At 52.3% G+C, this 24419-nt stretch overlaps 1 protein-coding gene across 1 annotated transcript in view; it reads right to left on the bottom strand.

Annotated features, from left to right (window-relative positions):
* CSMD1 (CUB and Sushi multiple domains 1) overlaps window positions 1–24419 on the bottom strand; it is a 1293618-nt gene that overhangs the window by 227819 nt on the left and 1041380 nt on the right. The window contains exons 13-16 of the mRNA XM_039877340.1: window positions 5035–5217; window positions 3676–4002; window positions 2547–2741; window positions 176–314 (exon numbers count right to left, since the gene is read on the bottom strand). Of these exons, the coding sequence (XP_039733274.1) occupies window positions 176–314; window positions 2547–2741; window positions 3676–4002; window positions 5035–5217 (844 nt within the window). The remainder of the gene's footprint in view (window positions 1–175; window positions 315–2546; window positions 2742–3675; window positions 4003–5034; window positions 5218–24419) is intronic.

Here is a 24419-nt window from a genome sequence, read left to right as displayed (position 1 = left end):
GATAAGACCAAAGGGTACGGACTTGTCAAGCGCGCGCCTACTTCTTTCGCGCGAGCTCCTTCGGGGGGACCGACGGGCGACGGCCACCTCTGAGCTCTAAGAGCCACTTAAGTGACAGCATGGGACACGCATGGGTCGGTAGGTCCAAATGAAGAAACAAGAGGTTTTTCCTTACCTATCGAAAGTGATTTTGATCGAGTGTCCAGGTTTCGCTTCAATTATCCACTCGCAGTTTAAGGAATCTTTATAGTATCCTGGCCACCCGGGAGGCAGAATGACGCCGCTGGCAGCCGTCAGGTGACCGCCGCACGGGGCTGAAAGACGACAGGCGGGCGTGAGCGGGTCGCTGGCTGTGGGGGATGGACCGCGACCGCGACCGCGATCGCGCACGCACAGCGGGGACCTGCTCCTCCGCGTTCCCGGATCTATGTGTTCAAGTATCAAAGCGAAACTTATTCCCCAGTGAACTGTTATTGGTTTGTTTATTATTAAGCATATCAATTTTACTTACTTCATGTTTAAGAAACTATCCAGAGATGCTATCTGAGAAAACATATAGCAAACACGGATTTAAAAAGACACGAGACACTTCTAAATCTGCGAGATGAATTATTTCTTAAAGGTCTCAGTTCCCACATATGTACAAAAATGTGTTAAAATGTTTTTTGACTTGTTCTATTTCTTGGAATGTGCCTAAACTGTCACAGATTATTTTTACTAAATCTTGTCATTTATATATCGCTATAATTTACAGTCCACTTTAGAACTTTTATCCCTTGACACTGAGGAAGTAGACACCTTAACCTTTACACTGCACGTGAACAGAAGCAAACCCTGAACGCTGATGTGACGGTGCTGAGTCTGCCCATCAGTCGGCGCAGACCAGGGATGCTGGGGTGACAAACGCGGCTGGCATTTTGGCAGCTATAATGAGAGTCACTCTCCTGCAAGCTGCCCACCTGGGGACTCTGCCCCATGACACGTCTTCCCACGGGCCACAGCACAGGGACCAGGCCTTGCGCTGGCAGTAAGAGGCTCTGGGCCAGAAATGGAACACGTCGCTGCCACCAACACCTAACTGGCCAGAACCCAGGACGAGCTCTCATCAAGCCACGGGGGGTGGCGAGGGGAGAGGTCCCATTGGGTGCAGATGCAGCATGCAGACGAGCCGGGGAGCCGCACCGGTGACGGCTACATTCGCAGAGGTGACAACGGAAAGTGAATCGTGAACAGGTCTTTAGAATGCAGGTCTCCTGTGATTTACTATTTGACAAATGACCTAATATTATATCCTTAAAATAAACCCTTCTTAATTATGCATACTTTTCTATAGCTTTTTTAATGTAATTATGTGGCTCGGATATGTTGCGTTAATGCTGGCTTTGTATAATGGCATGCAGGAGTTAGTCCGTCCTTGCCATTATCTGTAAGTGTATACCCAAACCCAAAGTCCCCTACACTTAGAATATAGAACTTACTTATGCACCTCTGTGGTGACTGTGTCTTTTTCAATCTTTAATATATATTTTTTTCAAATCTCTTTTTATGGTACTTTGTTTATTCACAATTTGCACTTTTTATTTGGGTCACTTCGGGCAATTTATACTTTGCTAGGAAAATACCAATTTTCTTTGAACTTTAAATTTGCTGCCATAGAGTTAATGACGCATTCTTATACAATTACTTGCCCCCTTAATAACCTGCATTTTTAATGACGCTGAGCCATGCTGAAGCATACAGGCCGGTTAGAGGCAGAATAAATAGAGAGGGACATCTTTTATCCAGATCTACACAATGTACGCCCACGGTGCGCTGGCACCCAGAAAATTCTGCCGGAATGAACAAACATACTGGCTTTAAAAAACTTCTCTAAGAAGCGACCCCTAACAAGGCCTCCACCCAGTGATGACTGGGCAAAAGCTGTGCTTCGCTCATCGTGTGCGGACCGTTCGCGTGGGGGCGGTGTGAGCACGCAGTCTAGGTAAACACATTGTACCTGGTAAACGTTACAGGGGATACTCTCCTTGTTTTTCTGTTTGTGTGTGTTTGTTTTTACACAGGCAACCAGACTGGAAATTTCAAAATATGGGTTGAATATGTTATGGGTTGAATGATGTCCCCCACGTTCCTAATCCCAGCACGTTAGGATGTGACCTTCTTTAGGTATAAGGTCATTGCCCATGTGACTAGCTAAGGGGCGATCCCATGAGTGTCCCTCATCCAGCATGACCGCTGGACAGAGAAAATGTGGATACAGACGCATTCTCAGTGGGAGGGCCGTGGTGATGCTTCTGCACGCCGAGCAGCCCCGAGATGGCCGGCAAACCCCAGCTCCACCCTCATGGCCCTGGGAGGAACCCGCCCTGCCACACTGGTGTTGGCCATCCAGTCTCCAGGACAGGGAGACAACACGTTGCTGTCGTGTGCACCCCAGGTCCTTGGGGTCCTTTGTCATGGCAGCCCCAGGAAGCCAATACAGCTGATTGTTTCCAGGCAGATGCTCCATTTCAAAGAAAAATAACTCAGAAATGACCGTGAAGCCGCACCTTCGCAGCGGGGGACGGTGGCGCTCCAGACGACATTCCCGTCCTGCAGGATGCAGGTGATGGACTCTGAGCCCTGGGTTTTGACAAAGCCGTCGTCACAGTGGAAGGAAACCGAACTCCCAAGCAGAAACCTGTCGCCAAAGCGCCGTCCATTGATGGGGACACCAGGGTCATGGCACTCGTTTTGACCAAACGCTGAAAAGGAAAACAAAAGTAGAATTCAACGCTCAAACATCAATTATGAGTATTTCACAAGGAAACAGGAGCTACTTATGAAGCAATTTATGTTAAATTTCAGTGATATGTTTATAGATAAATACGTTAACTACACAGGATGCGCTATGTAGAGCGACTGAAACAGGTGGATGCACAGGTGTGACTGTCAGGTGCGCAGCACTCGGCAGCCTGATGGCACTTTTCCTGTCCACTAAGAGCTGGGGGAGGGCCCTGGATTCAGGGGAGTCTCGGTCAGAACCCTGGGTCTCATTCGAATTACCTGCCAGTAGGGAGGTAACTGATCTGAGCCCAGCCATCTCTACAGAATGGGGGCTCTCAAGCCTGCGTCCCAGAGTTACTGCGACGTTAAACAAAACAGTTACTGGCCAGTCCTAAGCACGGTGCCTACGAGAAGCAGGTGGCGAATGACAGCTTATAATTCATACTTAACAGGACACTGACTTTATTCCCTGGACAGCGCACTTGGGGAGATGTTCTCAAATATAATCTACTTTGCAAATGAGGGATCCGAGGCAAAGAAAAATCAGCTGGCTTATCAAAATCCACGAAGTAGATGCCAGCCCTAGCGCTCCAATCCACGGCTCCGACCCCGAATGCCTCAATCTGCGTCCCTACACTAGTGTTTTGCATGGAGGGTGCCTGGGGGCGGGGTGGGCAGTGGATGGAAGGAACAAAGTGCAGAAGAACAGAAGGAAAGGAGGGAGGAAGGACAGAGAAATAGGAAGGAAGGAAGGAAGGGCAGGAGGGGAGGAAGGAAACGGAGGAGGAGGAGGGCGGGCCGGCCAGGCTGGAGAGGACAGCGCGAGGGCCGGTCCCCGCGGCAGGTGCGGAGGGTGCCGCCCGCCGTCGCCCCGGGCTCGGGCGCTGCCCGCAGCTCGCCGGCCGCGCTCACTGGTGTAGGTGATGTTGAAGCCGCGGCCGGTGGTCGAGTGGTCGGACTGGAACTCCAGGCGCACCACGTGGCCGCTGCTGGCCAGCTGCGCGGGCACCTCGTTGCCGGAGAAGGTGCCGAGGACGGTCACCTCGGACGCCCCGTCGTCCTTGACGGCGAGGAAGTCGAACTGCGGCTCCACGTCGAAGTCGTGGAAGATGAGGTGCACCCTGTTGCCCGGCGCGGCGATGACCAGCCACACGCAGTTCATGTTGTTGCCATACTCCTCGGGGTAGTTGGGCGACAGGATGATGCCCGACGACGCGGTGAAGTTGAAGAGGCACGAGACTGCGGAGACAGACAGGGGCTCAGCCCGCGGGGCCGGGGGACGCGCTGGGGGATGGGGGCCCCCCCGCTTCTCCGCCTGCTGACGCCGGACCCCGTCTGTCCCCCCAGATCCTGAAGGGAGGGACTGCCGCACTGGGCGGGGCAGCACCGGGCCGCACCGGCGAGGGGGCTTGATTCGATGTCGCCCCATCGGGGGACCGACCCCTGCGCGAACGGAGGCGTTTCTAGGCACGACCCCCCGCCTTCGCGAGGGCAGACACTGACGCCCGAAGGGGCGAGTTCCAGAAAATGACACCGGCCCCCAGTCTCCCGCCTACGTTTTTGCTTCGCGGTTCTGTTTCCCCGTAAAGGGCATTTTCCTCAAGTTACTTACTAGTTAGTCACAGGGTCACTACTGGGAAATAAAGACTCGGAAACTCAGTCCACGCTCTGGGTGGACACTACGAAAATCTCTTGGAAAACTTCCTTTTAAGGACGTGTACTTAAAAGTCAGCCCTGTCTCTGTGTCTCTGATCCCGTTTTGGAGTAAACAGCGGTCGGACCTATTTCTAGGCTGTGGCTCTGCCTCGCATGCCGCGTCGAGTCGCCTACTCTTTCTGGATGTCGCGGTGCTTTTAGGTCGCCTGCCGCGTGTTTCTCCCCTTGTTAAAACACCTTCTGGATGACGGAGCAGGCGGCTCGTCACCTGAAACCTAGAGCGCTCCTCCCGCCCATGCGTCCGAGCTGTGTCCCTCTGCCGCCCAGCGTCCTGAGCCACGAAGGCCATCGCCCACTGAGGCCGCTCGCGGCCCAGCGTCGGACGCCGCGCTGCGTGCTGGGGCGCGTCCCGCACAGGGGCTCGGCTGCGTTTTCTCCAGCCGCCCAAATCACGCCGCCCGTCAGCGAGAGCCCACGGGGCACGGCCCTGCACGCCGCTGGGCAGGGGTGGCAGGGCCCGGAGGGAGACCCCTGCGTGCACGCGCACTCACTGCCCCCACCCCCCGCGCGCGGGGCAGGGTGGCCCAGGCGGAGGGCGGCCCCGGGGACACTCACACACGCAGCTCGGCTTGTTGCCTGACCACTGGTTGTTCTGCTGGCACGTGATGGCCCGCTCGCCCACCAGCTCGAAGGCCGCCTGGCACGCGAAGGTCAGCGTGTCCCCGTGGAGGAAGCGGCTCCCCGTGCGCCTCCCGTAGGCCGGCACGCCCGGGTCCCCGCAACCCCCCTTGTCAATCTCTGAAAACGGGAAATCAAAGGAACCGTTAAAAAGTTATACGATGAACAGGTTTTTACAAACACTCAAAACGACAAAAAGTGCTTTATGTTTATGTTCATTTTCATCGAGTTTCAAAAGGATACTCAATTCATCCAACATTTAGTCACAAAAGCTCTGAAAGGGTCATTTAATCCTGAGAGGAAGGCGCTTGGTTTCCTGTCATTTGAGGGATGCACAGGACGGCACAGATGCGTCAACAATGCGGAGGCCACGGGTCACAGACGCACGGTCCTCACCGCCACTGCCCGCGGCTCAGGCACAGTCTCTACCTCTGAGTGTAAACACCGATTTCGTTTTGACCTTTGTAGTTTCTAATGTAAGCAACACAAGGGAGCCCGTTCACTCCCTGCTGAATATTTAAGTCACTAAACCCATTTGAATATTCTTACCTTAAATTAATGTTAAAACCCACTTACGAAACAAAATGAACATATTTATGTTCTGCAGATGAAAACACGCAGAATCAAACCTCTTTTCGCTGAAACACAATTGTAACGCAATGTGCAAACAAACGCACTCAAACGGTGCATAGATGTCAAACTCGGCTCTGTCTTAAACGCTAACTATACAAAATGTCTTAACTAAAATAAATGATCTGTTCACATACAAGTGTTTCGAGGGCCAGCTGTGCATCAGGCCTTGTTCTAGGTGACGAAGGTACTGGGCAGACATGATAAAATTCTTACGCTCACAAGGGTTACATCATTTGGAGGGAAATAACAGAATTTAAAAAATGTATAAGATTTTAGATAAGGAAACTTTGAAGGAAAATGAAGGAGTTTCAAGGGGAACGGTGTAACGGATGGGAGAGCAGATAAAGCATCGACGTCAGGCTGAAATCAGAACGAGCCCCGCGCTGCGCACGGGGGTGGGGGACACGTGAGATGCGGCGGCCGGGAGGACGCGGGGACGCGCCGGGCAGGATTTCGGGGCGAGCACATCTGCAGCAGATCCCTCCGCAGGCCGCTGGCGCGGAAGCGGGGGTCGGGGCGGCGGGGCGGGGCAGGCTGGGGGAGGGGAGCAAGTCCCGGCACCCCCAGCGCGGCTTCCGTGCGCTTCTCAAACAGCCATCTGTCGTGCCCCCCCCGGAGTCCTCCGTGGGCTTGCACTTAGTGACCCCGCAGTCCCCCAGGGCAAGTTCCGACTTGGGTGTTACCCACAACCTACCCACTTTTAGTCAAGGTCTCATTCTTGGAACGCTCGTAGAAGTGACTCAGAACTGAATTTCTGGGTGGTTTTGAGGTAAATGCCTGCAGCGTGGGGACACAGACACACCAGCGACGGGTCCAGAGATGGCTGGCTTTCTGCGGGACGGCAGGCTTCACTTCCAAGTGTATCGGAGGGTCAAAGAAGCAAGGTCAGCTGCTGATGTCATAATGGTATCGACACTCACCACGCGGGATGTTACCACTTTTGCTGTCTTGAGAAGACCAGCAGAAGATAAATTCCAAACCAGGATCCAGGGCCGAGAGTAACGTATCGTCCCCAGGAGGGGCATCGTCTAGTATCTGAACGGTCTGTGATGGATGACCGTCACAGGCCACCTGCGGAGACACCTGTCTCGTGGAAGGCATTCTACAGTGAGTACTAAATGTCCGATGTCCTTAAAATAAAAACCAGCGCCCAAGGGGAAGTCACTCGGCACTTCACCTGTAGGGTGTCCGGCCCCGAGTGTGCGGCCTGTAGGCCACGCAGAAAGGTCCGCGCTGGAGCCGGCAGTCACGCTGCACTGCAGCCAGGCTGGGGACACCCGGCCTCAGGGACGAGCCAGGCCGCCGATCAGCCAGGGGCGGCGCTGTGGCCTTCCTCCGTGCGGTGACAAAGTGGCCTCCTCTGGACTCGATCTGCTGCTCTGCAGTGTTAATTCCCACCTTGTAACCAACGCCCAGCATGACTGCGCCCCAGTTTCCGGACGACTGAAGCCGAAAAAAACAGAAGGCGGCTTTCAACTTGGGAAACTCAGTCCGGGCTGGTCCGGGTTCATCCAGCTATGCATTACTAGGACAGAATGCAACATCCGAGGCGTTGGAGACGCCTCTGCACGATCGTGGTCTTTGCCGTGGATCGCGAGCTTTGGGGTGGAGAGACCGACTCTCGGGCTTTAGAGAACAAAGCATTTCTAACCACAGCAGAGTTCAGCAGACTCCTCCTTGCCTTGGCCGCCGCACCTGTCCACGTGAGTGGCCCCGGCCTGGCCCCGACCGCAGACCCACCTAGGGCCTCCACCCGCCCATCGCGCGTCCTCAGGTCTGAGCTGCGCAGGACTTCCCCACGAGCCTTTCAGAGCCAGTGACGGGGCAGGAGTCAAGAAGCCGTCGGGGGACGGCACCCGGTTCAGGACGAGGCGCTCGCGGGGCAGCGGAGGGATGAGAAGCGGCCGATCTCATGATCCTTGTGGAGCTCGGGGCTCGACCCACCAGCTCCCAGAATTCAAGCCCCTCGCCTCCCGCAAACGCTTTCCCGGACCCTGTCGGCTCTAGAATGCAGATCCGGAGGGGACGGCCTGAAAAATCACTGGCCCGGACCGTTCACCAACCTCCGGGAATAAACGTTCCACGAACAAACGGGTAGCATGTGCTCTCAAGGGAACAGTGAAGTCGTTACCCAAACGCGGCCCTTAATTTGGACTGAAGCAAAGGTGACTTATGCTTATTTAAAAATGATCACATAGAAATGATTGAGCGTGTGCAATAAATCGACCAATGATTCAAACTGGTACAAAACAGTGCAGTAATCTCAGCGGTCAATCCATTCTCTTTTCACGGGTCATAGTAAATGTCACCAAATATTGTGAACGTCATTTCACTGCATCCGGCTGCTAGTAACCAAAAACGTTCAATGAACATTGGCTTAAATTAATAAGTACTTTATTTTCCTCATGTAACAAGAAAGATAGAGGTAGAAAATCCAAGATAGGCTAATGGGTTAGATCAGCAAGACCACGGACTCCCCAGTTTTCTTCTCCATCGCCCTGAATGTGCCGGCCACCATCGTAAAGGGGACGGCCTCGTGGTGCAGAGTGGCTGCTGGGTCTCAGAGAGTCAAAGTCCCCCAGCCGGCAGCACTTTTTTAAAAATAAGCCATTTCTGGAGGCCCTCTCTAGTCACTTCTGCTTCTAGATCCCTGTCTCCTGCAGGTCACCTGGCCATTGCTACCTCCGAAGGGTCCTGGAAAGAGAATATTAGTGCTTCCCAGACTCTTTACGGAGGAAGACAAAGGAAGATGGAGTTTTTAAAGTGGTATTTGCACAGCCAATCCAGAGTGTCTGCCACGAAACACTAGCAACATTAGAAACTGAATTTAACCTTACGAAAAATACCATGTCCATGGAAACGAAAATCACCTCTCAAACATAAAATCATTTTTAATGCATGTGACAGTGTCGGCTAGTACCGTATTTAAGTATTTTGCTATTTTGTGTTGTTTTCAGAAATAAATTTCTTTAAAATTTCTTGGGAATAAGTTGGGAGCTAAGGATAAATCAAAGAAAATGCTATTTCAGGCAAAATATATTACTAGAACGATTTTCACATAGGCGGGAAAATTAATGAGGTTAAAAAACTAAGAGCCTGCTTGAGATGATCATGAATCAAACCATTTTTTAGTTAATTCTGTATTCTTAATTCCGCCATGACAATCGGGCAGGTGCGAGGCGTCTCTGGTTGGAGTAGATAACAATTCACGGTTCTCTCTCACCTGTCACCTTCCGACTGCTTCGTATTTTCTCCACTTCAAAACACATTTAGGTGGTTGCCACAAAGAAGAGAAAAAGATGCATATTCAAGAAACAAAGAAGACAATTTCAATTTCAGAAACTCGGGAGCAGGTTTAATAAATGACTGGCCCCGTTGCCAGCTTTTCCTAATGACGTTCACTGTCCCAGAATGGAAGCTGCCATGTTTCATAGTGCTTCGCACGCCTGGCGACTTACCGTTCTCTCCGAGTGTGCTCCTGGCCCATGTTTTTCTGAGACAGGACATTATGCCGCTTGTAAAGAAATACCACATATTGTTTTTACCAAGACAGATATTTTGTTTAATTTCTTTACCAAAGTCTACTTCATATTTATTATATCGTACTAAAGATAAATATTCTATGTTTACTATATCTTCTACGATACATATCTCGTGACTACTTTATAAAGATCATTTTGTGATTGAAAGGGACATATAGCTATGCGCAATTTAAACATTTTTTCTGGGCTACTTTTTTCAACTTTGCTCTACAATTAGGCGCAACATTTGGGCACTTGATTATCCAATTATCTGTGCATCAGAGTGAGCCCAGATAGCGTCTGGAAAATAATCTTGGCTCTGCCCACAGGCCCTCCGTTAGGTCACCTCCACGGAGCTGGCATGTCATCCGCTCACGCATGTGTTCCTGTGAAGCACTTCTTATAAGATAATGTTATTTTATACGAGCATATGGCTCTGTCCTAAGCTGGCAACCCAGTTATCTATAGAGCAAGTACGTATCTGGTAATACAATACTGAATTAACTGCTGATTGATAGTTACTCGGAGTTGCTCCGGACTGAATTACATCCCCCCACAGTTCAGAGGCTGAAGCTCTGAACCTCTAACCCTCACGTGGCTGTATTTGGAGATGGGGCCTTTATGGAGCTCATTACAGTTAAATGTGGTCGCAGGAGCGGGCTCCGATCCAAGAGACAGGTGCCTCGTCAGAGAGACAGGCTCAGGGAGAGGACAGCCGGCTGTGGCCACGGAGCGGGGCCTCGGGAGCCGTCGAACCTGAGGGTGCCTCGACCGGCGACGTCCGGGCTTCAGAGCGGTGGGAATAAGGTGCGTCGGTTCGGTCACACACTCGGTGGCACCGTTACGGCAGCCCAAGCAGACCGAGAGAACGTGAACGAAAGACACGGTATTCACGGAGCAGGGCAGGAAGCTGCGCCACACGGCCGGCTCCGGCCTCTCGAGCCCGTGGGCCGCCCACCCGGCCGGGATGTCGCTGGCTGCTACACGCCCTGACACGTTTCCCCGCCCGACCTTAACGTCGGAATTATGCTGCCGCCGTATATTCTGAGCTGTTAAGAGGCTATTCATTTTTATTGCTCTTTTCCTGTTGGCAAATAGTTCCTAAAAGTACATGCTGTTGAGATTATTGTTTATATTTAGTGAAACGTTGTTTTACAAAGCCCAAAGGGGAAATTATCCTCTAATTTTGGTAGTATGTAATTGTCGAAACCAGTTTACGTCGATTCTATCACCTTCCTGACTGCGAGGACGTGCGAAGTCCCTCACTGGAGGAGCCAGCGGGACCAGGGCTGGGCCCAGGGCCGGGCCCAGGGTGGGCAGGCCTCCCGCAGTGCGGGCTGTTGGGGTTCAGGGCTGGAAGGACAGCAGTGAGCACACGAGAGGGGGCCGGCGAGCTTCCTGAAGCGTCCCTGTGCGCGGCTGTGACACATGCCGTGTAGGGTCGTGGGCGGGGGCCACCGGCAAGTGCTGCCCTCTGCTCTGCTCTGCTGGGTGGCCGGCCTGTCCTTCGTCTGTAAGTTTCTCATCTTCTACGAGGGGTGTTTTTCCCGGAGGAGCCATGTGCTGGAGGCCAGCGTGGGGATGGCTGCGGTGACTCGGCTGGGTCCAGGGAGCACGCGCGTGGTCTGGTGTCAGAACACGGTCCCAGCAGCACCAACCTGGAAGCGGCCCACCGGCCACGGGGGAGCTAGGACGGGAGGTTCACGGAGTCGACGTTCCAGACCGAGTCGCAGAAACCGGCTTTGTCCCCGAAAGGCCGGGGGCGGGGGGCGGGGTTCGTCGCAGCTCCGGCACGGGTCCCCTGGGCCACCGCACGAGCAGCGTGTTGCGCGTGCGTCTGCTTCCTTGCCCTGCCGAGTCCCTGGGGAGCATGCTGCTGCCTGCCGTGCACCCCGACCGCCTGCTCCAAACAGTGGCCTCGGCCTGCCCTTTGGTGGCACGGCCTCCTCTGGCGAGAAACGCAGTGACCGGCACCTCCCTTGGCAGACCCTGCCTGCTCCCCTTCCCACCGGACGTCCTCGCCCCCAGCTGAGGCTGTTTCTCTGCTCACGGACGGCCCCCGGTTCGCCTGTCCCGTTAGCCACGCTGCTTGCTGTTTAGCTGGGGCCCCACGGGGAGGCGGAGCACGGAGCGCCTGTCGCTTTGATCGGAAGTGTGGGCCCCGCTTCCCAGACTGGAACACGCACTCGGGCGACGATCTTGCACTGAGGGGTCAGGCAGAAGCCGCGCTGACGCGAAGCCGCCGCTGGCGTTAGGGTTAGAGTTCGCCCGACACGTCGGGCACGCGCTGGACGGCTCTCGGGGGTCGCCGACGCGGCGTGCTCATGCCCCCACTCTGCCCCCTCAGAGACGCGGCAGGACGTTTAGGGACATCCATGAGGCCGTCCGCTTCTGCCGTCGGCCCCGTCGCCATTTAAAGGAGCTCCAGTTTTGAAATAAAGGACGTGCCGTAACAGCCATCGATGCGCCGTCCTCACGGACGAAGCCTCCTCATCGCAGCCTCAGCGCCGACCCGCTGCAAAACCCTAAGCTCATCATCTGACAACCTCATCGATGAGCAGAAGGGGGTGGCCTCAGGTAGCTGTCAGTGTCTCTCCTGGTGCTATGTCTTTGTGACCTTCTGAAGCCTCAGATTTAGAACTTAGCGACGAAATGCCAACCATCGGTCTTCGCGACCCCGTGATTAACAAATTTTGCGAGAAAGACCGTTTTAGGGCCGCCCCAGGAGCACACAAGGGCCACACGGTCACCCTCCTCCTCGCCCTCGAATGCACCACGCGAAAGTGTGTCTGCGGCTTCCCCCAAACGTTCTGTGTTGAGCCTCGGTCAGGGTCTCATGTTCGCTGTCCACGTGATTCATTGTCACCGGAGCCGTCTGAGTGATCTCGCTGCTTCCCACGCTGCCGCCGAAGGATCGTCCTGCGTCCTGCGTCCAGTGTCCCGCGTCCAGCGTCCTGCGTGTCCCGCGTCCCGCGTCCCACATCCCGCCTTGCTGGAGCTGCCTCTGGCGATCGCCTCTATTCTTAGCCCAGATTCTCCCGCCGGACTTAGAAAGCTTCCCAGCCTGGGCAGTGGCAGCTACGGGGCATCTTCCGTCATGGCCACCCAAGCCGGGGTGTGCCCGCCCCCTGCTGCCTGACACGGCCCTCGCTTCTCGGCTGCGTGTGTGTGACACACACCCCGTCCGCCCTCGCCCGTCCGCCCATTCGCGTGGCGGCTGCTGTCCTGACTCCAGCTGCCCCGGCTCTGGGGCGGAAGGCGTCGTGGGCTCCACGAGCCGCCCTCTCCTCTCAGCCGTAAGGCCTGTCACTGTGCAGCACCTGCATCTCCTGACTTTGCTGTAGGTTCCGGGAGCGTCTGCGTTGCCGACTGTTAAGCCTGCTGTCCCTGTCCGGGGGACCAGCGCGCAGCAGAGGCTCCTCGACATTATTTCCAAGGAATGCCGTCGAGTCTGGATTTGCATACACATTTGTGGTCTGTATTTCTGCCTATCACACGTCCAAAGCACTCACTCATTCATAGAACCTTTCCCCCACTTCTAACGGTCCCCAGATTCAAGGTAGGGTGGGTAGGATAAGACAGAAGTCGATCTTTCATTATCTGAAAAGACAAAATACTTTGTATTACAATAACGATGCATTTTATGAGTATGTAAAGGTTGTTCTTGTGAGAAGTGGTTTCCTACACTCAGGTGTTTAATGAAGCCCTTGTCCCACGCTGAGATCTGGGCAAATTGAAAAATACACAAATGATAGCTGGAAAATGAAAAATACTTATTTTTTAACTAATAAAATGCATCTATTTTGTTTGGAAAGGCATCCTCATGTGTTCATGACAACGTGATAAAACCATATTCTGCCAGATGAGAACATGGGTTGGATGTAATCCTTATGTCTCGGCACTAAGAGAGAGAGAGCATCTCGGAAGGTAGAAACCAGTTAGTGCGTAACTCAGATGCATTTCCAAGCACCCGTGTCTGCGCACGGATGTGTTCGGCGCACATAAGACTTTCAAAAGCACTGAAAAGGAAGAGAAGAGACGAGACGTACCTGTCCCATCGGAGTCACAGCCCACCTCTCCGGACTGTGTCACAGAACAGACCACGGGACGTCGCAGCTGACATACTGGGATCCACCCAGAGAAGTGGTCCATTTCTCCAAACACTACGGTCCCTGCTTTCTCACTGGTGACACCGGCTCTGATGTTAATGACAGGCTGAGCGAGGCAGCCAGCAACGCAGAGCGCACAGTGCTGATGGCTCTCTGCTCCCCGTGGCCTGTTTCCACGAGCAGACGAGAAATCCGTTGACAGCGTTAGCGAGTTGTCTCTCTTCTAATCCAAAGGCACTTAGGGAAGTTCTTTGGATAAAAGTGCTCAACGAACAAAAGCAAATCCTAGAATTACATTCGCCCATCATCACACGGAGAGAGCATCTTCTCCACAGCTCGGCGGGTGAGCCTTGGATGACCGGGGCCGATGTCGCTGAGAGTGATCTGTCAGGAGGACACCTGTAAAGCGAACCACGTTCCATTCCCACGGGTTTCAGTTGTCACGCTGCATCTGTTCTTGACAAGGCCACATGTTTCTGTTTGACATGCAACATGCACTAGACTGCCGAGGTCTCGCTTACTGTGGGAGAATTCGGAGTTTTAAAATTATTACGAAGTTGATTAGAAGTGATGTCATCCAGATGGTGACACAGGTAATTCCTGAGTTCAGTCACCCCCACGAGAAGACCGACCAGCCACTTTCCATACACAGGACATCGCTGTGAAAACGCCAGCACCTGGCATTTCCTCTCGTCGTCTTTAGAAGGCAGGAAGCAGCCCACGAGTGGTATCGACCAGCCTTGCCCTTGGCAGCCCCCGCCCTTCCCACGAACACAGCACAGGCTCCCACACAGGACCGGGGACAGAGCCAGACCAGGCACGTGGGCATGGCCGAGGCGCCCACGTCTATGTCCTCTGTGTCACGATCAGGAACCTAACCCCAGAAAGCAGGAGATGGCTCTCACGGCCGCCCGGCTTGCCAAAGCCGCGTGTGACCACACGTCATCGTGGTGTTCAGGGCGGATTCCGCTGCGTGCATAAAATACTGTAGTTGCTTTTCGCACACAGGTGCTTTGTTTAACCAAAACAGAAATGAGATGCTTTCAAAGGCGTCGTCAACAGCCGAGGTGAGTTGGGATGATGTCCAGTCCGCCTCCCGTGCCCCTCTGTGGCCCAGGGTGAAAGTCTGCGTCCTGAAAACCCAGGAGACACAGCATCTCGGAAACGGCAGCTTCAGCTCATCACCCCTGCGGCCTCACGGAGACGATGGCACCATCCGTCTCCAAAGTCAGCGCCGTCCGAGGTACTTATAAGCGCTGTTGCAGTCGAGAACTGTGTTTGTGGTGATGCCAGGAAGCTGAGCCGGGAACTTAGCTTTCACTGGAAATGTGAGGATTTTATTCAAGACACTGTGTAAGCGACAGCAAGAGGCCACGTTTACTTGGCCAAATCCCTGCTCTCTCTGCTGATCTAGAAGCACCGATTTGGGACTTGAAAGGACTGGCTCGGAGCTGAAGATCTGGACCCAACCGCGCACGCGTCTCAGTGAAGTGGACCGGCCGGCATGTCTGCCACACGGTTCCGTAACTTCCGGAAGGCCCTGCTGCTGCACACCTGAGCAAGAGAAGCAGGCACCGAGTGTCTGGGGATCCCGCGAACTTCCCCACCAGTGATCAGATGCACGTGACTCCGCACACGAGCGCCGGCAGGAATCAGGAGACCGGGAGGAAGGTGAGTTACCTGAATCCGCAGACCTGACTCTTCCACTAGCCCAGAATGTTTCCAATATACATTCCCAACCACGGAAAACACTTAAAAGAGCCAAATAGGTCCTGAAAAGCTTCTCAGAACAAACGAAAGGTATGGAAGGTATAACGAATGCAGTTTGGTTTTTCAGAATGAATTAGTAGAATCTCGGGAAAATAATTTTTGTTTTATATTCAAGCTGTGTGTATATTTAATACATTTTTTTTTTTGGTTGCAATTGAATTCTAAGACTATGTGTGGCAGTAAAATGAGTAGCCTTGCCCTGGCGGGGGCCCACGATGACAGAGCTGGGCTGCTCCACGGTCCCTGAACTCAGCGGGAACGTCAGCTGTCTGCCTGGCACGTGCCGTTTCAGCGTGGCCAAGCCATCATCGTCACACGGCGGGCCCCTCAGGTTCACAGTCTGGCCTGACCAGATGCTCCTGGTTTAGTCTCAAATTTATGCCCACTTTAAACATTACAAACATAACCCACCACATTGCAATTGCTAAAATGAGTAACCGAAAAGGATGAAGTTCCTGATTGCCAGATGAACCCGAGTTATCAAAAAGGAATGAAATATTTTCACCATTCTGGACTTTCTACTTTAAAGTAATAATAATATACGCATTGTTTGTTTTTAAACGCACACACACATACTGATTTTTGACAAAGGTGTATACGCGTATTTCCATGTGGAAATCAAGTAATGCCCAGATAACTAGGAAACTCACGTAGCTGGAAAATCTCATTTCTGGGCGATCCCTTTAAAACAGTCATGACCCATTTTCTCAATAAGAGGAAAAATGGAAAAAAAAATGGATAAAAAGAGGAAAATGATTCAGATTTGCTGACTCACCTGCAAATTTCTAAGAAATAGGACATATTTTTACGAAATATCAAAAAGCGAACAAGTTAAAAAAATCCTTCTGCACACATAGATTCACTGCCACACGCTCACCAACACGAGGCGCCATAACCAGCTGCTCTGCAGGGCACAGTGCTCACTGGGGCCGGTGGCACAGTTCTCTGCCGGCTTGCTAAGGGTAACACCCTTGCTGTTGCGATTTTAATTGCTGTGAGTTGACAAGTCAGGCATCTTGAGCATTGTCAAGGTAAACCCCTCCCCCGAGTCATCTGAGAAGTCACGAAAGGCAGGACTACTCCGTGTGATTTCTCAGAAGAAACTGCAGCCCCACCTAATCCTGAGAAACCGCCATCAAACAAACCGCTCTTGGGGGACTTTCTGCAGACGTGCCTAAGAGTTCTCTGCGACTCTGTCAAGGTCCCAACCAGGGGCAGGCCCAGGGAGGCGTGTGACTAAGTGTGCTGTGCATCCTGTCCGGGTCCTGGAACAGAAAGAGGCCATCAGTTAAGAGCCATGTGACCTGAGTGAACACAGGCTTCCGCTGATAGTGTCTCAAAGTCGTGACAAAGGCGCCCACAAACAGCGGGAACCCGTGTGGGCCATGTGGGGACTCTGCTGCCCTCCCAACTTATCTCTACATCGGAAACGTCTAAAAAAAAGGTATCTAATAAAATACATGCCTATAGCAGTATTAAAAACGTGTACGCCTACTATTTTGGTTGAAAAGCGAGTCGCATTTTGAAATGTTGAGTCCCTATATCTTTGTCATACTTTCAAATTATTAACCTAATAATCAGGTTTTATATTACATTAAAAAGGTGAATACTACATATTTAGAGATTTTTTTCTGCGCTGTACATTATAAAAAAGGCACTAAGCAAGTGTTGGTGAGGATGTGGAGAAAAGGGAGCCATCATACGTTGTTGGTGGGATTGCAAATTAGTGCAGCCACAATGGAAAACGGTATGGAGGGTCCTCAAAAAATTAAAAAGGGGTCTACCTTTTGACCCAGCAATTGCACTTCTGGGTATTTATCCAAAGAAAACCAAAACAATAATTCGTAAAGATCTATGCACTCCAATATTCATGGCAGCACAATTTACAACAGCCAAGATATGGAAGCAACCTAAATGCTCATCGACAGACGACTGGATAAAGAAATCATAGTTCACATATACAATGGATTATTACTCAGCCATTAAAAAAAATGAAATCCTACCATTTGCGACGATATGGATGGACCTAGAGGTTCTTATGCTGAGTGAAATAAGTCAGACAGAGAAAGATAAATACCACATGATTTCACTTATATGCGGAATCTAAGGAACAAAAAGAACAAACTAATCAAAAACGGACTCACAAATGTAGAGGACAATTTGGTGACGAGCAGAGGAGGGGGATTGGGGCTGGAGAATGGGTGAAGGGTTAAAGAAGCACAAATTAGTAGTTGATAGTTGGGCACGGGGAGCATGGAGGAGGGAACGCAGTCGGCATTAATTTGGTGGCTAAGAGGAGGGCCAGGGGCGGGAGGGAGCAATTGGGGGGATCGTCTTATGAACGTTATAGATGTCTAACCCATGTACTGTATACTTGAAACTAATTTAAGAAATAAATTTATGTTAAAAAAGGCGCTAAGACCTGTGTGAACTTTTATTGCGAGGGTGATTTCATTATGCTAATAAATGCGTTTGGTTGGTTCTGCACTCATTTTTAGGGTGGAAAATGAAAATGGTATGTTTAAGATTTTATGGAATTTGCAGGCAACATTTTTCTGTTAAACTGATCATTCAAGATAGTTGAGAGCTAAGTCTAGGAGAAAATGCTTCGCACAAGGGCCGCTCCTGGGAGACCGGGTGTGTGGGTGGCCAGGGCCTCCCAGAGGGAAGGGGGTGAGGACAGGATGGGACATGGACAGATGCCCCAGCGGGGGGAAGCGGGGGCTCTGCGGACCCCACGGCTCTGAGGAAGCCCTGCGAAGGGCAGACGGGGGCCGAGGGGCACCCAAGGGCTCACTTCATCAGTGTCCACGCCCCTGCGTCATGAGCGGAATGAAGAGCAGCAGCACCCGCCCTGCCCTCTCCTGCAGCGCTTCGTCTGCATCAAGCAGGGGAGAGAGGCGACGATGGCGCACACGCCATTAAATGTCAGCCCGCTAGGTTAAAAGCTCAACTCTGCCGACTCTGCCCCAAACCCCGGGATGAGCTGCCCACGCTTCTAGGGCATAGGCGCTGAAAGTTCCTGGGAATGGTTTCTGTCGCCGGATCCAACCGCCGCTCCCCTGAACGAACGTCCGGCCGCTGACCTCCCGCGGGCCACTGTTCTCCCTGGAACGCGGCCCTCTGGTCCCAGGTCTGGCCGGTCCCTCCCCGAAGGGGCTGGGAACTTCCTGCAGAGCCAGGCTCCCGCGTCATCCGCAGGACAGTGCCGGGCCCGCTCGCTGTCCTGTAAAACGCTTGAGTTCATCGGTGGCGTGTGGAGGGAAATGTCCAGAACGCGATTTCCTGCTCGGTTTTCAGAAAATGCTCATTGATAAGAATCTTTTCAAAAGACTCATGGGCACATTGGCAATCCCGCGACTGAATCTGTGTCAGTAAACTCTAAATTACAACTTACACTATCAAAAAATTCCCAGAAGACAGCAAAAAGATGGCTCAGTTTTCAAAAAGAGAGAAAGACGCCGGGGCTAGATCGAGACCCGTCATTTTGGAACCTAGCTGAAAAATAATGAAGTCTGTCAAGTCTGTTTTTCTCCATTTCTTTGATTCTCATTTTTATAAAATATGTTCCCACCTATACTAGTTACACAGTACTACGGATTAAAAATTAATTAAATAGAAGCAATTATTTTCCAGTCACTTATGATTATTCATTTCAGATCCCCCAATTTTTAATCAATTCGATTCAAGCGTAAATTATGCACAATAAAATTCGCCATATTTAAATGAAAAATTTAATGAGTTTTTACATAATTTGATGAATTCCACTAAAGTTGATAACCGTGCACCCACCAGTGAAATCATGCTCTAGAACCTTCCGGTTCCTGTGAAAGGTCCCTCCTGCTGCTTTTGAGTGACACCTGCTGCCTCGCCCAGGCTCCCAGCAACCAGGAACATATTTCTGCCACCAGGTGCCCCCCTCCTGGAATTTCTGCGAACGGAACCTCTGGCTTCTTGCATTTGCTTATCGGTTTGGGGATTCACCGTGTCTTGCATTCAGCAGCTGCTACTTTGCATGGCTGAACGGCAGGCCATCGTGTGGACAGAGCGTGTTTATCTGATTACGATTAATGGACATTTGAGTCGTTTCCGGATGGGACTATGTACATAAAGTGCTACCAACATTCAAGCAGGAGCCTTTGCGTGATATGTGTTTCATTTTGGTGGGGGGGGGGCGGCGAAATCGATCGTCATACAGTGAGTGTCCGACTGTCTGCTCGGCCCAGACCGCTCACCGCGTGGATGTGGGTGACGGGGTCGTCTCCTCTAGTCCCAGGACAGTGGCACTTTTGTTTAATCTGATTAATTCGGGCCCACGCAAACACACACCTAAGTCACTTAACTGTTTTCGGACACGTAAACAATCAGAAATATCATCTCACGCTACCAGTTGTTGGTGAAAAAGCACTCTCCAGCGGCCTTTTAGAGCAAATTCTTTTAAAAATAAGTTACCGCTTTTTAAAACATAAATGTTTTAATATACTAAGTTTTAACTACAACAGAGAAACCTGTTTGTCAGACTGGGAAACTAACTTGCCTCTAAGTACAAAATGTAAATATACCACAATTTAAAAAAAAGTTTGTTATATTCGTTTGATAATGCCAAATATTGCCTCGTCTAGTCTATTTATGCGGAATGTATTTTTCTCTGAATAAAATAAAGTCTGGGAAACCCCTGGGTGGTTGGCGGCACTGCCCTATAGCTGAACTCGCTGAGAGCATACCAATGACACGCGCCGTGAAGTCACACGTGCCGTCCAGGGCAGAGTCAGTCTTAACGATCGCAGCTCTGTGATCAGTAGCCGGTGCCTAGTTCCGTTTACTGGGCTGTGTCTAGTTACACTGCCATTTAAAATGATGGGTAAGCATTACGAAGACCGCTCAGACTTTATCGTGCTTGTAATTTTAAGGCCATCCTACTTCATTCCAAATCATAAAATGCCACAAATAAAGTGAGAAGCGCATCTGAGGACTTGAAGATGAGGAAAAGCTGAGGATCTGTGTAAGTAGATGACTCTGTCCCTTCTTAAGTAACCTAGAAATAATCACGAAAAATTAATAGTGCTAATACTATTTACCTATTCAACATTTCCAACAGGTACATTTTTGAAAGATTTAAAGTGAAGACACCCATAATCGAATAGCAAAAAATATTTTAAAGAGATGGAAAAGAAAGAAGCTTCTTAGTGCTCACTGACTCTTGAACAGAAAGATTATTTTACACTCCACGGGGACCCTTCTGCATGAATGCAGTGTACGAGAAACCGCTCGTAATTAGATCAAGTAGTTAGATCAAGTATCAGGCCACGCTCTGCAAATCTAACCTGACACGATCCTGCAAAATAAGGATGTTCATGAAATAGCAGTGAACACTGATCTCTTTCATGAAGTTTTGTTCAAATTTCACAAAAATGTGAAATTAAGTATTTCATTTACTCAAGCTACTAATAAGCTATCTTAACCAGATTCAGAAATAAAACAAGAGCTCATTTCAAAACTCTCTCCAGAGGACGGAGGGGTGCATGCGTGTCAGCGCCTGCTGTCGGAGCTGGGAGAAGCGGCGAGGGACTCGAGACCTGAGCGGTAAGGGACAGGAGTGTCCGCATCTGAAGTGGACTCTCTGTCAAGGGCCTCGGACTCTGTCGGGTCACTTCGTCCGGCGATGGCATCTGAGTTTCATTAGAAAATAGGTGACATTCCTCTGGGACATGAAATACGACATTAAGACGATTTCTCTGAACGTCATACACATTTTAAAAGTCCCAAACAATGTCTACTGGACTACCTGGCCTTTAATGAGTTACCGACAGCCCCCACCTCCACCGCCCCAAAACGCACACACCCTGCAGGTGCGCCCCAGCTTCTGTCTGACCCTTGCGGATCCCTATTTGGAAAACTATGACGTCATGCTATGGACCAGGAGAGCACTTCGGCAGTTATCGACCGACAGATGAGCAGAACACGGACGTAGCAGGTTGTTTGGTGACACGTCCACCCTCTTTTGGTCTAGGTATTACAGTAGCGGAGAGGCACGGAGAGAGCCGAATGTGACAGAAATAATGGACGTCTTCTCAGAGAAATACACCTTCCTAAAACATTTGGGGTGCGGATGCACGCAAATGGGATACAGAGGCTTAAAGGAAACTCACGTCGAGGGGGGCTGATCAATGGAAATATACTAACAACACCGGAAATCGTATGTGGTGGCTTTTGTGGAGTATTACTGCCAGGTCCTCTGACGCAAACATACGAACGGACAAGTTTACAAAGACTGTCCCTGCTTATTATTGAAAGTTAACCTTTTTCACAATGGAATCATATTTCTATTCTGCACTGTATGTGAAATGGATCTACTGCTATATTTGGCAGCATAATGACTAATCACACACATGTGCACACAGCATGTCCACTTAATCACTGAAGAATACACAGTATCAATGAATAAGGGGTTATGACCAGGCTTCTCCAATAGCATATGGTATATGGAACTCATATTAAGATGTGGGAACAAGTCACTAAAAAAAAAAAGTTTACTTAAAATCCTAGAGTAGTAACCTAGTTTTTTTAATGATAATCTAAGAAATACATTTTATGCATAGCTCAGAAGGTTAGAAAATCACATTTTGATAAAAATTTAAAGAAATGAAACAAACTTGATTTTTGTAAATTCGTAGCTATTGACATAAAATCGATATCTTTTTCTATTTCTTCAAAATTCTTCGCATTTCATCCACGTTTTGGCCACCGTGGTGGGGCCGCCACTGCTCAGCGTTCCCCCATAATCACCTCCCATAGAATTCCTTCTGCTTCCCACGTTGGGGATTCGGTCAACAACAGGCTCTGCTCACTGCCCTCTGCTCCTGACCTGGAGATTCCTGTTTGCGTCTGCGGTGGTGGCCCACGCGGTGGTGGCCCAGGCGGTGGTGGCGTGCGTCGTGGGCGGTTCTGTCTGGCTCCGAGTCTCAGGTCCTTCGTCTGTAATGAGCACTGCTCCTCTGCATGCCCTGTGAGGCTCCCTTGCTGGCAGCCCAGGTCACTCTCTCTCATTCTGTCCCAGAGCCACGCAGGCGTCACGAGCTGACGGTGGCATCTGCACTGCGTCGGCGGCAGTCAGCCATTGGGTATCACTGTTGATAAGGTGTTTTCCCGTCAGGAGAAAAAAATGACAGACCGCTTGCCTCCCGTTCTGTTTTTCTTTCTTTCTGGTCTAAAGCTAAGTTATGGTTGACATTGGCTTTTAATCTCCGCGGTAAGAAAAGACAGGGGCAGGTTCTTCACTGCTCAGTTCCAGGGCAGAAAACTGGGCTGGTGGTGACATCATCGTCCCCTTGGGCTGGGAGTCCTCCACGAGCTCCTTCTGGTCACATCGAGGACGAGATTCCCCATGAACCAGAGTGGCCGGGCCTCCGCCATCCCAGGCGCTTCCCAGGGGACCCTTCCCCCAGAGATCTGCATGCTCCCGTTTAAGCGGCAGGACGCGGGGTGGTCTCCGCTTCCCCACAGACCGAGGGGCTCTGAGTGCCCCGTGGCAGCCCGGCAGACCCGGGGACAACACTCACTTCAGGACCTGGGGTCCCAGTGGCATTCAGAGGCCTGCAGCATCACCTCGAAATACACAGGAATGCTCGCGACTTCTCTGGAGGGGAATTCTTAGACAAGCTAGCTCAGGAGACACCCCTCAGGGCCCTTCCTCATGGCACCATGTTTCCAGAATGTCACCTCTATAGGACAGGACGAATCAGGCTTTTTTTCTAAGGCTTCACTTCATTTTCAGGTCGACATATAATCCTTAATGCAAAAATTACCTGATTGCTAGATTTTCACAGTTAGTGACAAAATTAAATATTGAGATGATTTTGTGATTTTGTGTAATTTCTTCAAAGTGTTTATAAAGACATCTCGCTCCTTCAGAGCCGCTTATTCCACATAAGCCTATGTCCGAGGAAACAGTATTCCCTGACCGTCACTGCTGCTGTGGCCACACCTGGCCGAGCCCTTCCCACTTTCTTCCCGGGGCAGGAAGTGCACGTCTGAGCGGTGAACGCTGCTGGGACGGCTACTGCCCCGGCCAGAGCAAGGACGACGACGCTGTGCCACGCGTGGAGGTCCTCGGCGCCGCCGGCCGTGTGGTGACTGTGCCTTCTGCCGCCGCCTTCGCCCCGGCCCCGCTTCACCCCACACCCCTTCACCCCAGTTCCCCTGGCCCGGCCTTCACCCGCCCTGCTTCGCCGCCCCCTCTCACTCGGCCCGGCGGCTGATTGTAGCGGTGCTGAATCGAGAAGGAAGCCCGGGGGGAACTGGCTGCCGGCCCCTCCGCGCGCCCCCTCCGCCCATGCCGCCCTGGCCTAGTCCTTAACCGCCCCCCAGACTCCGCGCACCAGCGCCCAGGAGCAAAGCGCTCTTGGGGTGCTGAGAGGGGGAAGGTGTCATGCAGGCGACAGCGGGCACAATGTGCCAGACTGAGCGAACTGCAAAGGCTGGTTAGGACCCCACACCTGGGCTGCCGGCCGTGGGTCTACAGGTCACGCCCGGGTTCGCCCGTAGGCGGGACGGGGTCAGGGGACACCGGGGAGAAGCCTCTACCTCGGCGCCCGCAGGAGAGGGGCCCGGGGTGCGCCGCCTCGCCCGGCCCCTGAGCGGCTCCTCCTGCTGAGAGCCAGGGAGGCCGTCAGTCCCCAGGGCGCGGAGCCTGGAGCGGGCGAGGGGGCGAGCGCGAGGGGCCGGGGGCCCGCAGCGCAGCCCCTCCCCCCCGGGCATGCCCAGATCGCGTGCCCGGGGTGCACCGCACGCTGCACGTGGTGACGGGGAAGGTCCCGCCCCAGACCACGTCCCACCGACCCCGCGGTCACGCCTGACAGCAGCGCACCTGCACGGGGGTATTCAGTCCACACCGCCTGCCAGCTCCGCCTTCAACCACCTTCCTTCGCTGAGTCCTTCCCGCCCCGAGGCACCTCCCGCCTCCTGTCCACCTGCCCGCCGCCTCCGCCCGGCCTCTCCTCCCTCCCAGCCGTCGGGACCTCACATACTGGTCGGATTGCTCCTCGAACAGAGTCAGACCAGCCGCCGCCCTGCACCCCGGGGACCCCTCCCGGCGTCTCCTCCCGGCGTCTCCTCCCGGCGTCTCCTCCCGGCGTCCCAGCTCCTGCGGGTCCTCCCTACTCTCTCTCCTGCCAAACGCTGGGGCTCGTCCCCAGGGACTCTCTCCCCAGGGCTTAACCCGGCGTCCCTGACGTCCTGCAGACCCATCCGCACAGCACTGCACCTGCTGCCCCTCTGGCTGGAAGCCTCG

This window comes from Pteropus medius, unplaced genomic scaffold, assembly GCF_902729225.1.
Source record: "Pteropus medius unplaced genomic scaffold, Ma_sr-lr_union100, whole genome shotgun sequence".
Classification (NCBI taxonomy): Eukaryota; Metazoa; Chordata; class Mammalia; order Chiroptera; family Pteropodidae; genus Pteropus; species Pteropus medius.
Note: the sequence above shows the minus strand (reverse complement) of the source record. Positions and strands in the feature narration are given on the sequence as shown.